This window comes from Macaca fascicularis, chromosome 11 (assembly GCF_037993035.2).
Source record: "Macaca fascicularis isolate 582-1 chromosome 11, T2T-MFA8v1.1".
NCBI classification, from domain to species: domain Eukaryota; kingdom Metazoa; phylum Chordata; class Mammalia; order Primates; family Cercopithecidae; genus Macaca; species Macaca fascicularis.
In genome coordinates this window covers 17447696-17463739 of record NC_088385.1, presented here as the reverse complement: position 1 = coordinate 17463739, position 16044 = coordinate 17447696, and the positions used below count along the sequence as shown (strand labels likewise).

Genomic DNA, 16044 nt, shown 5'->3' with positions numbered 1-16044 from the left:
CTTCTGAAATATATCTCTTTTCTCATGGGCTTTGCAACTCTCAACTTCTTTCTTTTGTAACTTTTTGAGTTCAAATTATGTTTTCTTTCTTCTTAATTATAACCGTCAGTGACAATGTTAGGTTTCTGTTTTTAATATATTTCCTTCAAGTTTTTTAGTATTTTGGTTATTCAATAGGTCTGTGATCTGTAAAGTGCTGAACTTCTCAAAAAGTATTTTTTGAGAGAGTTCTCCTTACTTAAAACAGATCACATTAAATATTCATACTATATCCTACAGGGACGTTATATTATCCTGAGCAACTTTACTTCAGCCTCAGTTAACTAACAACCTCAGTTAGCCAGAGCTTTTCAATACTTAACTGTTACTTACTACATTTAGCTCTAAACTTTACCAATGAAGCGATAATATAGGAGTTAAAAAGAAATTATTTAGGCAGGTAGCGAGGGTACTAGAGTCCTCAGTAAGTCTTTTTCTTTTCTTTTCTTACTCTTCTTTTTTTTTTGGAGACATTGTCTGGCTCTATCACCCAGGCTGGAGTACAGTGGTGCAATCTTGGCTCACTGCAACCTCTCCCTCCCGGATTCAAGCGATTCTCCTGCTTCAGCCTCCCCAGTAGCTGGAATTACAGGTGCTTGCCGCCACGCCCGGCTAAAGTTTTGTATTTTTAGTAGAGATGGGGTTTCACCATGTTGGGCAGGCTGGTCTTGAACTCCTGACCTCATGTGATCCGCCCACCTCGGCCTCCCAAAGTGCTGAGATTACAGATGTGAGCCACGGTGCCCAGCCAGGCTTTTTCTTTTAATTGAAAACAGCCTCCAAACCATTTCTTTTCTAGCAAAAAGCAGCCTGAAAAGCTGAGCTGCAAGAATAAATAAGCAAGCTGGAAGTTCGCATAGATGAATGCCCGCAGCTGTACTAAAAGCCAGATCCACCCAATATAGCGATTTCCCCTCCCTTTTCTTTGTAGCCATGTGTGGGGGGTGTCGTTGTGCCGGCCAGGTAAAGCCACATGTGTGGGTGTCATGGCGCCAGCCAGGCAGAGGTCACATTTGCATAATACAAGATTAGGGTGAGAGGGTCATTTTCTTCGTGGGCTGTGTTAATGGCACACCGGTCAAACCAGTCCCCTGGGCCCTATATAAATCAGACACAGCCTCCTCAAGCATCCCTATATAAACTACCGCTTCCCATCACAAGCAGGGATTTTTCCTTTCAGAGCCTTCCTACCTCTCTACGGTGAGCTGTTCTCTTCTTTCCTGCCTGTTACACTTTCCGCTCCTTACCCCGCTCCGTGTTTGTGTCTGTGTCCTTAACCTTCTTGTCACGAGATGACGAACCTTGGGTATGTCCCCAGACAATGAAGCCGCTTCAGCAACTCAACCTTTGAAATAGTATAGAAATAAGATATGCATGACTAGAACTTTCATCTGTGCGCACACAGCTACTAAGTAACGAAACATTTCACCAGGAGATTACACTATCCCCGTTCTTTCGTTTATTTAACAAAGATGTTTACTTAATGCCAGACAATGTTCTGAGCACCTGGGAAACAGCAATGGACAATGCAGATTTGGTGCCCGTCCTCATTTTCAAGTCCTCAGCATCTGCTTCCTGTATCACAATGACGTCCAACTGACTTCCTGCATTAGTCCTGCCCACTTCCATCCAGCCCATCCTGCTACCAGAGAGAAAGCACAAGTCCAGTCATGTCACTGCCCTGTTGCTAACATGTCAATTGGCAACTCTGCTTTACCTACAGAATACAATCCAAAATACTTAATACAGCACAAAGTGTCTGTAATCTCCCTACTTGTCCAGCCTTATCTTTTACTCACCTATCCCTTCCCCATGCCCTCAACTTCCTCCCTACTTCCTTAAAGGGTCGTGCAAATTTATGCCACTGTGTCCTTATTTATGCTGCTCCCTCTGAATAGAATTTATCACATCTCCATAGAGGTGGGAAACATCTACTCATCCTCAAGATTTAACTTGAATCTCATCTTTCCTTAGCTTTTTTTTTTTTTTTTTTTTTTTTTTTTTTTTTTTGAGACGGAGTCTTGCAGTGTTGCCCGGCCTGGAGTGCAGTGGCACGATCTCAGCTCACTGCAACTTCCGCCTCCCAGGTTCACGCCATTCTCCTGCCTCAGCCTTCCAAGTAGCTGGGATTGATTACAGGCACCTGCCACCGTGGCTGGCTAATTTTTATATTTGTAGTAGAGATGGGGTTTCACCATGTTGGCCAGGCTGGTCTCGATTTCCTGACCTCGTCGTGATCCACCCGCCTTGGCCTCCCAAAGTGCTGGGATTACAGGCATGAGCCACCGCGCACCCTCAGGGCTTATTCTTTATTCATATCTCCTTGCCCCAACACAGAGCCTTGGAATGAATAAATGAATGAATGAATGACAATGTGAGATAAGGGAGTATATTTCTACTCTGGACTCCAGTACTCAACTATACTCTGTTAATTTCAGTCAATTTATTTCTCTTTTCTAAGTGTGAGTTTCTTCCCCTGTTAAATCAAGAAGTTTATCAGGTTCCTTCCAACCGTAATGTCATTTGACCTGGAGGTTATACTCTCTCATTCATTGTGAGATGAGTTAAATAGAATGCGATAACTACAGCAGCCACCAGAAGGCAGCAGAAGCTTAACCTTGGAATTTAGATCGTGATACTGCGTTTATCTAAAAGGCAAAACTAAAAAGCATGTTTAATTAAAAATGACTACATTTACATAGTATATTTAAATACTATATATAAATATTATAATTATATCTAGTGCAGTGAAGTGTTCATACTGTAGGAGGCAGAGAATTGAGGTGGGCTGAGGAGTCCCCATATTCCCTCCAGTTTATACTCTAGTCTAGGGGAAGTGCAAATTTCATAGAATTTGATAGACCAGTGAGTGTTGAAAATGTATTTCTTGTACTCACTTTTGTTTTCTGTCTGGGGTTTAGGGCGTGAGAATGGTGGTAGTGGCAATGGTGGTGATAGTGATGGAAGCGGTGATTGTGGTAACAAACAGAATTCACGAGTTAGATGTGCCCATAATGCAAGTTCAACTCCAAAGTATGAATTTATTTCTGCTCAGTTGAGAGTAGAAATCCAAAGTTCACATTTTCACCATTGAAAATTTCCCCTGAACACAAAACAAGGTAATAGAGGCAAAGTCACATGTTTGCAAAGCATAAACCCTTCAAATTCAGCCCTTATACAAAGGAGCTGTAGTATTTACCCCAAGCTAAACCATCTACTTCAGAAGGACATAATGTGATTAAACAAAAACAGTTTTAAAATACACGTGGCATGAGACCCCTAATGGCACAGGAGTCTTTATTTATGTATTTTAATGTCCAAGCACCTTCTCCTTGCCTCTTCTCAGGCAATAAGATGACCAGGGCCAGGTTTTTCTTCTATTATTTTTTATTAGCCATTTTTATTGATACTTTACCACATACCAGGTCTCATGCTGGGTGCCAAAGGTATAAGGATGAACAGGAATGAATAAGTAGGACATGGCCTGTACCCCCAGGAGTTTAGATTACGGTGCCATGATAGAGAATACAGCGTGAGGGTTTAGGATGCTGCTTTCATAAAGAGATCCTAATACCTCCTTTTCAGGGGCACCTACATCCATTATATTTTAGCACAGAAAAATTCACATATGCCTGGGCACGGTGGCTCACGCCTGTAATTCCAGCACTTTGGGAGACCAAGGTGGGCATATCACCTGAGGTCAGGAATTTGAGACCAGCCTGACCAACGTGGTGAAACCCCACCTCTACTAAAAATACAAAAAATTAGCTGGACGTGGTGGCGTGTGCCTGTAATCCCAGCTACTTGGGAGGCTGACGCAGGAGAATCTGAACCTGGGGGAGCAAAGGTTGCAGTGAGCCGAGATCGTGCCATTGCACTCCACGTGGGCAAAAAGAGCGAAACTCTGTGTCAGAAAAAGAAAAATTCACACACATGATTTTAAAATCCAGTAGCAGATGTGTTCCTAATGGAAAGTGAATGTGCCTGATCCCACCTGTGCGCATCTCCGCTCTCTCAGTCATTTCTGCTTTTAGTGTTTTGCATATCTAAATAAGATGCTTCTATTTCTTGATGTATAAGCTTTAGCAGTTATCTATTAATTTTTTGTATTGATACATGAAGATTTAGCTCATCTTCACTAGCCCTCTTTCTCACTTCTTCCCATGTAGTTATATCTCTTTTGTCAGTACAATTATTGAACACCTTTTTCATTTTAATTAATATGCATGAGCTTCTAGCGTTGTCCCATCAGTTGTATATAAAATATCTTGCCTCCCACTTTGTAAGATGAAGATGTTAGTGCCATAATTCTTTCTTCTACCTCCTTCCCATCTCCAAAATTCTCCTATATTTTTCTTTGCCAGGGTTGATAATATTTATTTGGTAACCAAAATAAAGACCTCTGTTCTTTACCTATAACTTGATTCTATAAGTTGAAAACAAGGAAACATTTTCATTACGTATACATAATAACATCTTTCTTTTTTTTTTTTTCTTCTTTTTTTTTTTTGAGATGGAGTCTCATTGTGTCTCCCAGGCTGGAGTGCAGTGGCACAATCTTGGCTCACTGCAACCTCCACCTCCTGGGTTCAAGCGATTCTCCTGCTTCAGCCTCCCGAACAGCTGGGATTACAGGCGCCCACCACCACACCCAGATAATTTTTTGTTTTTTTAGTAGAGACAGGGTTTTGCCATGTTGGCCAGGCTGGTCTTCAACTCTTGACTTCAGGTGATCTGCCCCTCAGCCCCCCAAAGTGCTGGGATTACAGGTATGAGCCACCATGCCCAGCCAACATCTTTCTATATAGCCCCAATGTCTCCCTTTTGTACCACAAAGGAAAATTGATTTTCTCTCCTTTTTGAATACCTAATTCTCAAAGTCAGGGCACATTTTACTTTGTTTCATTTTGGACAAATGTTCAACTTCCTTGAACATTTTTTCCTTAGAATTCCTGATTGGGTTTCTCTTTTCTTTCCTTGCTATATAAAGAAACATGTCTTTTTCATCATATTCCTAATCACTTCCCAGCTTCTTCCACATTCTGTCTATTGCTTGGAATCTATTCCGTTTTTAGTTCTTGAGCCTACTGACTTCCTAATAGGGACTCATTGCGGCATATATGAACCACGACTTTCCCATGCAGTCTTATTGTTGCTGTCCTTCTCTGTGTAGGAGTATTCCTTTGCATACTCAGACACTGCTTCAGTGCTTCCTTGGGTTGGATCCACATTTTCCTGGATTCCACTTACTCTTCTGACAGTCTGTCAGCTTACTCCATCTATACAACTCCACCCACACACTAGTGTTCTAGTAAATAAAATCCCATTCTTCATTGACTTCCCTCACTAACCCAGGAGAGCTTAGAAAGAACTGGCATGCAACACTGTCACTTAATGTTCTATACCGACTTACTTTTCTTCCAGTGTGTGCTCTGTATTTAAAAACAAGTTGTCTCAGTTGGGTGTGGTGGCTCATGCCTGTAATCCCAGCACTTTGGGAGACTGAGGCGGGCGGATCACTTGAGGCCAGGAGTTCATGACCAGCAACATGGCGAAACCCCATTTCTACAAAAAATATAAAAATTAGCTTGGCATGGTGGCGCACGCCTGTAATCCCAGCTACTCTGGAGGCTGAAGCAGGAGACTCACTTGAACCAGGGAGGCAGAGGTTGCAGTGAGCCAAGATTGCACCACTGCACTCCAGCCTGGGTGACAGTGAGACTCCGTCTCAAAAAGAAAAAAACGAAAACAAAAACATGTCTCATCCTCTATGAACCCTTCTTAGGTATACTGGTTTCAAGGACACCAGGTAGACTTCTACCACCAACATTTTTTTGTGTGCTATGAACTATTTAATGTTTGTGTAACATTTGGTGATTGCTGTTAGAAAGAATAGAGATGTATATGCTGTCAGAATAGCCAAAATTAAGCCACTTTCCCTGACTGTTCAGAGAGTAGAGACACGGGACTTACGTTACCAGAGAGAAATTAATGAAAGATAATTTTTTTTTTCAAACGGAGTCTCGCTCTGTCACCCAGGCTGGAGTACAGTGGCTCAATCTCAGCTCACTCCGTTTCCCGGGTTCACGTCGTTCTCCTGCCTCAGCCTCCCGAGTAGCTGGGACTACAGGCGCCCGTCACCATGCCCGGCTAATTTTTTGTATTTTTAGTAGAGACAGGGGTTCACCGTGTTAGCCAGGATAGTCTCGATCTCCTGACCTCGTGATCCACCTGCCTCAGCCTCCCAAAGTGCTGGGATTACAGGTGTGAGCCACCAGGCCGGGCTAAAAGATCAATTTTTTTAAGGGATTCTCTTTTCCCGTCCCCAAATTACATTGTACAGCTAGAATCTTGGAAATGCCTTTGCTCTCTTGACAAAGGTCCTTCCTAACGCATTTTCCTCCACAGGCCCTCAGATCCTGATGATTGCAGTCTTCACCCTCACCGGAGCTGTGGTGCTGCTCCTGCTTGTCGCTCTTCTGATGCTCAGGTACAGTCGCCTCTATCATGCCTGTGCTCAGTATCCAGAGAGGCAAGGAGGGAAAGCAGGAGAGGCCTGTTGTCTGCTGCTGATGATGAATATTCACAAAGAGGCCTGTAGACTGGCCTAAGATAATGAAGACATTCTGCATCAAAGACTATGTGAAGGGCAGAATATTATTGAGTGAATAGATTAGGGCTTTGGAGCCAGAGATGCCTGAACTCAAATCCCAGTTCTTTGAGTTACTAGTTCTGCGGTCTTAAGCATGTTACTTAGTGACTTAAATAGGTAACTTAGCTTCAATTTCTTCATCTGAGCTGTTGGAAGGATTAGAAATGGAACGTGTATACAAACTACCATATAATAAGCATATATAGATTAAAATAGTTATTTTTATTATGTTGGTATATCATGGGAGACATCAAACGCATTACATTGCATGCTGTTTAGGCTGGGGGAGGTTTTAGAAACAATTTATTCCAAATCTCCTATTTTAGCCTGAGGAGAGAGAGCCCAGAAACTCAAATGGCTTCTCTAGAATCTTATCACCAGGTGGTGGGTGGGGCCAGAACTAGAACTCAAGCCTTCTCACCATCAGTTCCAAGATTTTTCGGCTCAACTTGGATCTACCAAATGCCTAGCCAGAGACATTGTGTGTACTAAGAAATATTTGTTGAATACATAAATGAGTGAGTAAATACCACACTACCTCCTAATCTGCATATGTTAAATGCCAAACTTATAATACCCTATTATACTACCAGGTTCACTTGCATTTCCTAGCTAAACAAGACAACAGTTTTATCTGGGTATTATACACTTTGGTCTGTGTGTCATTATTCTTTCTCTTGTGAATGTCCAGCCTACCATACAAAGGTTGATGTTTTCTCCAGAAAAGGAAGTAGACTATTTTCTTCAATCTGACAACAGTGCTTGGCTCCTGTAACTGTGTTGCTCAGAAATATAGGTGATGGTCTACAATGTGTGGTGACCATTACCATTTAGTGAAGAGTGAGAAGAAACCAAAACTTCCCCCCAAAAGCAAGTCTAAATGGGAATCAGTTTAAGATAGGGGTAAATCACAAGATCAAAGATAATAACAGGTGTTTCTCATTGTCTCTAAACATAGGAGGCAGAGATAGGGCTTCCTAATGGCCAGTGCAATGCTATGCCCATGAGGGGGCCTGGCAGACAGGTGGTACACATGCAGTTTGCCATTACAACGGCCTATGCAAGAAAACTAGCAAACCATTTAAGAAATCCCCTAATTCAGTATGAATGACAGTTGGCTTTGCTGAGTCCCAAGAGTCTCCTGGGGTACAGAGGTGACAGCCCAAGAGCCTTTAAGGTCTTGATATTCATCCTACTTGCCTCCAGGTCTTAGGGTCAGTAATATGCTATTTTATATGCATTTACTCGAAGAATACTCAGACTTAGATGGAAGCATATGAAGAGAATAATCATTTCTGCTTAGGGGACATTAAGGAAGGCATGGCCTTGAGAAGGTGAGTATGAGTTTGTCAAATAACCAAAAAGCAAAGGCAAACTAGGGACAAAACAGGTCAATGAATATCAGTTCCAGAAACAAATACAAGCAAGAACTTATAATATGACAAAGATGACAGTATGTGTCAGCTAAGAAATGATATTGGTGGCCGGACACGGTGGCTCACGCCTGTAATCCCAGCATTTTGGAAGGCCGAGGTAGGCAAATCAGGAGGTCAGGAGTTCGAGAACAGCCTGGCCAACGTGGTAAAACCCTGTTGGTAAAAATCTCCTAAAAATACAAAAAATAAGCTGGGCATGGTGGCAGGCACCTGTAATCTCAGCTTCTTGGGAGGCTGAGGCAGGAGAATCTTGAACACAGGAGGCAGAAGTTGCAGTGAGCCGAGATCTCACCACTGCACTCCAGCCTGGGCGACAGAGCGAGACTCCATCTCAAAAAAAAGAAAAAAGAAATGATGTTGGTAAAGTAGGCTTTCCACATGTAAAAAGCAAAATTAAAACAGGTAACTTAGCTTCAATTTCTTCATCTGAGCTGTTGTAGGGATTAGAAATGAAACATGCACACAAACTACCATATAATAAGCATTATATAAATGAAAATAGTTATTTTTATTATGTTGTATCATGTTATATTTTATTATTATTATATATTTAAAAGAATACACAAAGACATAGTTTACTCTATATGGAGTTTTAAATGTTAAAGCATAGTTTATATGGAGTTTTAAATGTTTGATTATGTGAACATCAAACTTCAAAACTTAGAATAAATTAATAAAAATGAGTTTTTAAAATTAAAATTATTTTTATTTTTTTGAGACTGAGTCTCACTCTTGTCACTCAGGCTGGAGTGCAGTGGCGCCATCTTGGCTCACTGCAACCTCTGCCTCCTGGGTTCAAGCAATTCTCGTGCCTTGGCCTCAGTGGTAGCTGCAGTTACAGGCGTGCACCACCACACCTGGCTAACTTTTGTATTTTTAGTGGAGACGGGGTTTCACCATGTTGGCCAGGCTGGACTCAACTCTTGACCTCAAGTGATCCACCCACCTTGGCCTCCCAAAGTGCTGGATTGTAGGTGTGAGCCACTGTGCCTGTCCAATAAAAATGACTTTATGATGTCACGTTAGGAAAGTACTTCTCAGTCAAGATAAAAAAGGAGAAGTCAAAGAAAAAATACATAAATATGACCATGATAAAAATCAAAACTTTCTGGAAAACAAAGTTAAAAGAAGTAATAAACTACGAAAAGGTATTTGAAAAACAAAAGGACAAAGGATTTATTTCTCAAAATATATTAAGAACATATGTAAGTTAACAAGCTTAAGAAAAAGATACACAGTAGGGAAAAATGAGCAAAATTATAAATACATAATTCTATATAATTCTGAGTCTATATATTCTACTAAATAGCTAGAAAATATTTGAAAGGATAATCTCACTAGTAATCAAGAAAATGCAAAGTAAAGCAATAATGAAACACTGCTTCGCTTACATCACAAAGGTTAAAAAAAAGTTTATCGATACCAAATGTTGACAAGAATATAGAAGATGGGAATTCTCAAGATAAGAAGGTAAATTAATTGATAACCACTGCTTTGGGAAGCAATTTGGTGATATCTGTAAAGTTGAAAGTGTACATCTGGGCCGGGCGCGGTGGCTCAAGCCTGTAATCCCAGCACTTTGGGAGGCCGAGGTGGGCGGATCACGAGGTCAGGAGATCGAGACCATCCTGGCTAACACGGTGAAACCCCATCTCTACTAAAAAAAAAAATACAAAAAATTAGCCGGGCGAGGTGGCGGGCGCCTATAGTCCCAGCTACTCGGGAGGCTGAGGCAGGAGAATGGCGTGAACCCGGGAGGCGGAGCTTGCAGTGAGCTGAGATCCGGCCACTGCACTCCAGCCTGGGCGACAGAGCGAGACTCCGTCTCAAAAAAAAAAATAAATAAATAAAAAAAAGAAAGTGTACATCCTCTATAGCCCAAGAATTCTGCCTCATCTATACCCAGTCCCCAGCCTTTTGGCACCAGGGACTGGTTTCGTGGAAAACAATTTTTGGGGGTGGGGGAGTTTCGGGTTGTAACTGCTCCACCTCAGATCATCAGGCATTAGATTCTCATAAGGATAAGGAGTACACAACCTGGATCCCTCCCATGTGCAGTTCTCAATAGGGTTCACACTCCTATGAGAATCTAACGCCACTGCTGATGTGACAGGAGGCAGAGCTCAGGTGGTAATGCTGACCTCTCACCTCCGGCTGTGCAGCTTAGTTCCTAACAGGCCATGGACCAGTACCAGTCCACGGCCCAGGGGTTGGGGGCCTAATCCCCAACCTACACTATCTGGGGACCGATACTATCTGAAGGAAACTATACATTCTTAACATTTTGTAGTTGAGATAGGTGTTGTTACATTTTCTCTGTACTTTTCCATTTTCTTTAAACATATTTTTTGAAAAGGCACAGATGGGTAAGAGGAACTGGCTTATTTAGGGATCTGGTGTATTCTCTGGTGGTTTAAAAATTAACATTTTTGCCTGTCAGCGTTACCAACTTTACATTTGTTTCCTATATTTTTTCCTAACTCCTTCTATGTCATCAGTTTAAATCCTTTACTATCGTGAACGACTGCCTTAGTGAAAAACCTGGGAAAGTGAAGCGAAAAGAAAAGAAAGACTAGGAAACAGGGGTCCCCAGTCGCCAGTCCATGGCCTGTTAGGAACCGACCGCACAGCAGGAGGTGAGCAGTGGGTGAGCGAGCATTACGTCCTGAGCAACCCTTCCTGTCAGATCAGTCAGGGCATTAGATTCTCATAGGAGCGTGAACCCTATCGTGAACTGCGCATGCGGGGGATCTAGGTTGCATGCTCCCTATGAGAATCTAATGCCTGATCTGAGGTGGAACAATCTCATCCTGAAACCACCCCCTGCCACCTCCATGGAAACACTGTCTTCCAGGAAACCAGTCTCTGGTGTCAAAAAGGTTGAGGGCCACTGCTATGAAAGCCCATCAGAAACCGTTGCAGGTCCACTGGCAGTGAGCACTTTTCAGTTTGGAGAACATGGTGTTCTGTCATTGGGCTACCTTCCCCCACGCACATCTACTTGAGCATACCAGGGTTCTAAACTTCTCCCAGTCTTCAGAAGCTGAATGGCGTGGATACTAAGAAAAACCTATTGACCGGCTTTATTCCTTTCACAGAAAATATAAAAAAGATTATGAACTTCGTCAGAAAAAATGGTCCCACATTCCTCCTGAAAATATCTTTCCTCTGGAGACCAATGAGACCAATCACGTTAGCCTGAAGGTAAAGCCTACCTTACTTGTTGAAGAATGGGCGCAATTTGCCAGGTATTTGACAAGACTTAGCATTGCAGGATATGTGCCAAGTAGGGATAGTTGTTCTAGAAAGCAAGACTTAGATGCTTTCTAATTTTCAACTCTCTGCCTTCCCCTTGTTTCTCCATTCTCCTACATGTCAGCTAGTTAATCCAGTGAGCACTCCCTGGAGGCTGAGATATGGTGTGTTCTCATTCTCTGCATCTGACCCAGAAGAGAAATACACATAAAGGGAATTTGCCATGGAAGGGATGTAGGAATGGGCAGAGCATTTGAGTTCCCCTAAACCTTGGATGCTAATCTATCCGTACTAAGGACCTATGACTTGTCTTACTCATTCCTGAAGAAAGACGCCTCCTCTGCTTATATTTGCTCACATTCACCTTCAACCAGGAAATAGCAGCAGCCAATAATAACTTACTCCATTTAGCACAGTCAATGCAGGACCTGTGCTGTCTCATCTACTCCTCCTACTCCAGGAACCCAAAATTAAGCTTTATCATCATAATTTTGCTGATGAGGAAACTGAAGGACAAAAGATTAAGAAACAGTGCAGGAACACATGCAACTAATGAGTAAGATTACTGTAAGTAATAATAGCTAACACTTACTGAGCACTTATAATGCACCACATGCATTAACCCATTTCATCTTCTCCTGAGCACTGTGAAGTAGCAGGGCGGAAATTCCAGGAACACAGCTACAATTTAAACCCAGTCTGTCTAACTGCAAAGCCTGAGATTGTAACACATTCCATATACCATATAATTATCCCAGCTTTTATACCAAAGCATATTAAGAGAATATGGAGACCCAAGACCTCCACAGATGGGAATTCGTGGACTCCTTCAGACTAGGGCCAAACTGATAGTGTGGTGTGATTTGAGATGCTTCCTTGCTTAAAATCAGCAGGAATATAATTGCATTTGGTCTAAGTTTGTCTCTGGAACCTCTCTACCAGCTCTTGACCCTCCTCCCCAAGTCCTGCGTGCTGCCCTCTAATGGCTCCGATCCCCTCATATCTATCCAAGGACCAGGTCTTCCCTTCTTTCAGAAATATGACATGCTCCAATGTGACCCTCCTCCTGCTGAACCTCCAACAGAAAAATTCTATTCACAAAGAATTTTTGTGAAAATTCTACCCACAAAGACCAATCTGTCTCAGCTAAGTGTCAGGATGAAATCAATTTAACAGTAATTCACAGTCAGGTATAAACAACCTTAAGACTACTGAATTTCCAAAGAGAGAATTTGTTGACCTAAATGACAAACTGGAAGTACCTAGTGTTAAAAGAAAAACTCTGGACAGATGAAATATAATTTATTTGAGCAAAAAGTGATTCATGAATTGTGTTGCACTCAAAACCAAAAGAGGTTCAGAAAGCTCCACCCCGCAGCATGGGCAGTGAGCTTTCATAGGTTGTACAAGGAAGTAAAGTCCACAAATAACTTGATTGGTTACAGCTAGGCATTTGCTTTATTTGGGCATGGTCTGTTCAGTTAGCTGCCTGTGATTGGCTGAAATCGAGCCATTTGTTACAAAAATAGACTCCCAGATCAGTTTTCAGTTTGCCTATATACTAAGTTAGGTCTGCCATTTATAGGAACTCATAATACAAAGACAGTCTCATGCCAGTGGTCTCCTGTCTATTTAATATAACACTAGGAAGAGGAGAGGGGACTTTCAGAAGGAGCGTGTGCACCTCTGTCAATGCACAGCATCCGATGGGCTCCCACACGCGCCACCTCTGCACAAGTCCAGCCTTGGTGTCATTCCTCAAGCACCCCCCCACTGCCTCAAAACCCCATATTTCATATTTTCTCTTTTGGAGTAAGCCCAAAACATGTGTCTCTGTATGTTTTCTTAAAATCTAAATATTCCTAGAAGTATAATTCATCTATTTCTTGTCAGTTTCTGTACAAAATGTGTATGAGTACAGATTTTATTCGTTCATCAGAATGAATGAGTCATCTGGCTAAGGAAATAAGTCTTTGGAACAGTAAACTCAAAGGAGGGAAGAGATACGGAGTTTCTGGAATAATTAGCCTTTTCTTGTGCCAGATCGATGATGACAAAAGACGAGATACAATCCAGAGACTACGACAGTGCAAATACGACAAAAAGGTGACGTCTCCCACTTCTCTGAACTCTCCACTGGGGTATGCTCGGGGCTTTCTGACCCCTCGTTGCCCCGGCCCCTGATGTCAGTATCACAATGATGGGAGTGCCCAGTCTGTTCCCAAGGGCTGTTCTTAGAGCTTCACAGGGGTGGCCAGGGCCCTGCTTCTGGGGTTACAAAACTCACAATCCTGGGGAAAATGGAAGACAAATAGAATGTTGGGGAAGGGTGGAGTGTAGGCAGAAAAATGAAATATAAAAGATATTCAGAGTAGTCGAGGGCAACCCTAGTATTATATTTTGGCTCATTGCTGAGAAATACAACAATCTCATATGAGAGATTTGCATCTTATTTCCATCCTTCCTTCTTCCCTGCCTCCCTTCTGCCTGCCTTCCTTCCATTTAGTCATTCTTAAAGAAACATTCAAGACTGAACTTACCATATCCCAGGTACTAGGCACCAGGGATACAAACATCAATCACGGCCCGGCATAATGGCTCATGTCTGTAATCCCAGGACTTTGGGAGGCTGAGGCGGGTGGATCATTTAAGGCCAGGAGTTTGAGACCAGCCTGGCCAATATGGCGAAACCCCGTTTCTCCTGAAAATACAAAAATTAGCTGGGGACATGGTGGTGCATGCCTGTAGTCCCAGCTACTGGGAAGGCTGAGGCATGAGAATTGCTTGAACCCGGGAGGCGGAGGTTGAAGTTAACCGAGATTGCACCACTGCACTCCAACCTAGGCAACAGAGCAAGGCTCTGTCTTTAAAAAAAAAAAAAAAAATCAATCAAATACTGTCACTGCTCTCAAAAGTTTACAGTCTAGTGAGACACACAAACTGTTATAATATGCATGTAACAAGTTACACCACAACAGTGTCTCCTAAATTTCATTGATTTTTGCAGCGAGTGATTCTCAAAGATCTCAAGCACAATGATGGTAATTTCACTGAAAAACAGAAGATAGAATTGAACAAGGTATGTAGCCCTTACTTCAAACTCTTGAGAAATAACTTCACTCCATTTCTTCTAATCACTGAGGTTGTTCGTGGAGTAAGAGGCTGACAGAGAAGCCCTCAGGCCAAGAAATGGTGACTATATTTCTTGTTGAAAATTCTACGAAGAGATATTGGAAAGTGAGGTCAATGGCGTAAAAAATTCTGGAAATCTACTAGTCTTTCTAGAAAGTGGACCTGATACTATTTGAAAGTAAAGTTTGTACTCAAGGCCTCTTACTAACAAAGGAAAGGTTGTTGAATGAGATTAATATAATGTGTGATAAGCAATGGGTACTGACATTCAATTTGTTAAGAGCAACACATCTTCTCAAAGATCTGAAAGAAAACACATTTTATTGGCATATTAATTTTTACTTTGGCACCCTGTTCTGCCTAATTTGCTTTGTAAACAAACATGTTCTTCTAGTTGCTTCAGATTGACTATTACAACCTGACCAAGTTCTATGGCACCGTGAAACTTGATACCATGATCTTCGGGGTGATAGAATACTGTGAGAGAGGATCCCTCCGGGTAAGAAACCATGGTCATTTCCAATGTTCTAATTATATAAAAATATTCAGCAGGACTTTAAATAAAAATATTTATCGAGTAAAATAATATTAAAGAGTGATCATGGAGAGTTGGTGGGGTCACAAGCTTTCCAGACTTTCCGAGATTTTTTCAATCAGTCTTATTATGTTTTTATAAACAAGCCAAAAAAAATTTCAGGAAAAAGATAATAGATTTAGGGAGGGGAGTAAACAGAGAATGGAAGTGGAAAAAATGAGTGATTACCTCCAAATACATTTTATTTTACATGAATACTTGCTTTTGTGTTAAAAGAGAAAAGGATAATCATTATGATAGCACCAAATAAGCATTAGAAGACTTGGTCATCATTCTTGGTTCTGCTGCTGTCCAAATTATTACTCCACTCTTGGACTAAGGATCATCCAGGAGTTGCCAGATGAGGTCAGGTATTTGGACTGAGCAAGTCCAAAGCAAACAGAGAAACTAAGAAAAAAAGCGAGAATATTAGCTTTCACACTATGCAGTATAAACTCAAATCTACCCTCCAAGAAAAAATCGTAGCCCTAAATGTTACTATTTCTTTTAAAAATTCTTTCATGCTTGTTATTCTGACATCTGAGGGCTCTTCTCTGTATTAATCCCTATGAAATGTAACAGTGGTATAAGGAAAAAGTGACACATTAAGCCATTAACTATATTTAGCACTTTGAGAATTCATTTGCTGTATAGCAGAAGGGAAAGCAAGCCCATGAGGGACTAGCGTAATGGAATGTGGTAGAGAAATCTTGAGCAGGCAGCTGGCCAGGAGAATTAAGATCAAAGAGGAAAATGGTGCTAAGGTAAAAGTTCTTAAAAAATAATAAACAAGGCTGGGCACCGTGGCTCACACCTGTAATCCCAGCACTTTGTGAGGCCGAGGCAGGCGGATCATGAGGTCAGGAGATCGAGACCATCTTGGCCAACACGGTGAAACCCCGTCTCTACTAAAAATACAAAAATTAGCTGGGCGTGGTGGTGCGTGCCTGTAATTA

General features: G+C 41.8%; 1 protein-coding gene across 2 annotated transcripts in view; it reads left to right on the top strand.

Moving 5' to 3' along the window:
- GUCY2C (guanylate cyclase 2C) overlaps positions 1 to 16044 on the top strand; it is a 137758-nt gene that overhangs the window by 84973 nt on the left and 36741 nt on the right. For both annotated transcript variants that reach the window (XM_074006319.1, XM_005570213.5), the window contains exons 11-15: positions 6448 to 6529; positions 11226 to 11331; positions 13426 to 13488; positions 14390 to 14461; positions 14909 to 15013. In XM_074006319.1, coding sequence (XP_073862420.1) covers positions 6448 to 6529; positions 11226 to 11331; positions 13426 to 13488; positions 14390 to 14461; positions 14909 to 15013 — 428 coding nt within the window. The remainder of the gene's footprint in view (positions 1 to 6447; positions 6530 to 11225; positions 11332 to 13425; positions 13489 to 14389; positions 14462 to 14908; positions 15014 to 16044) is intronic.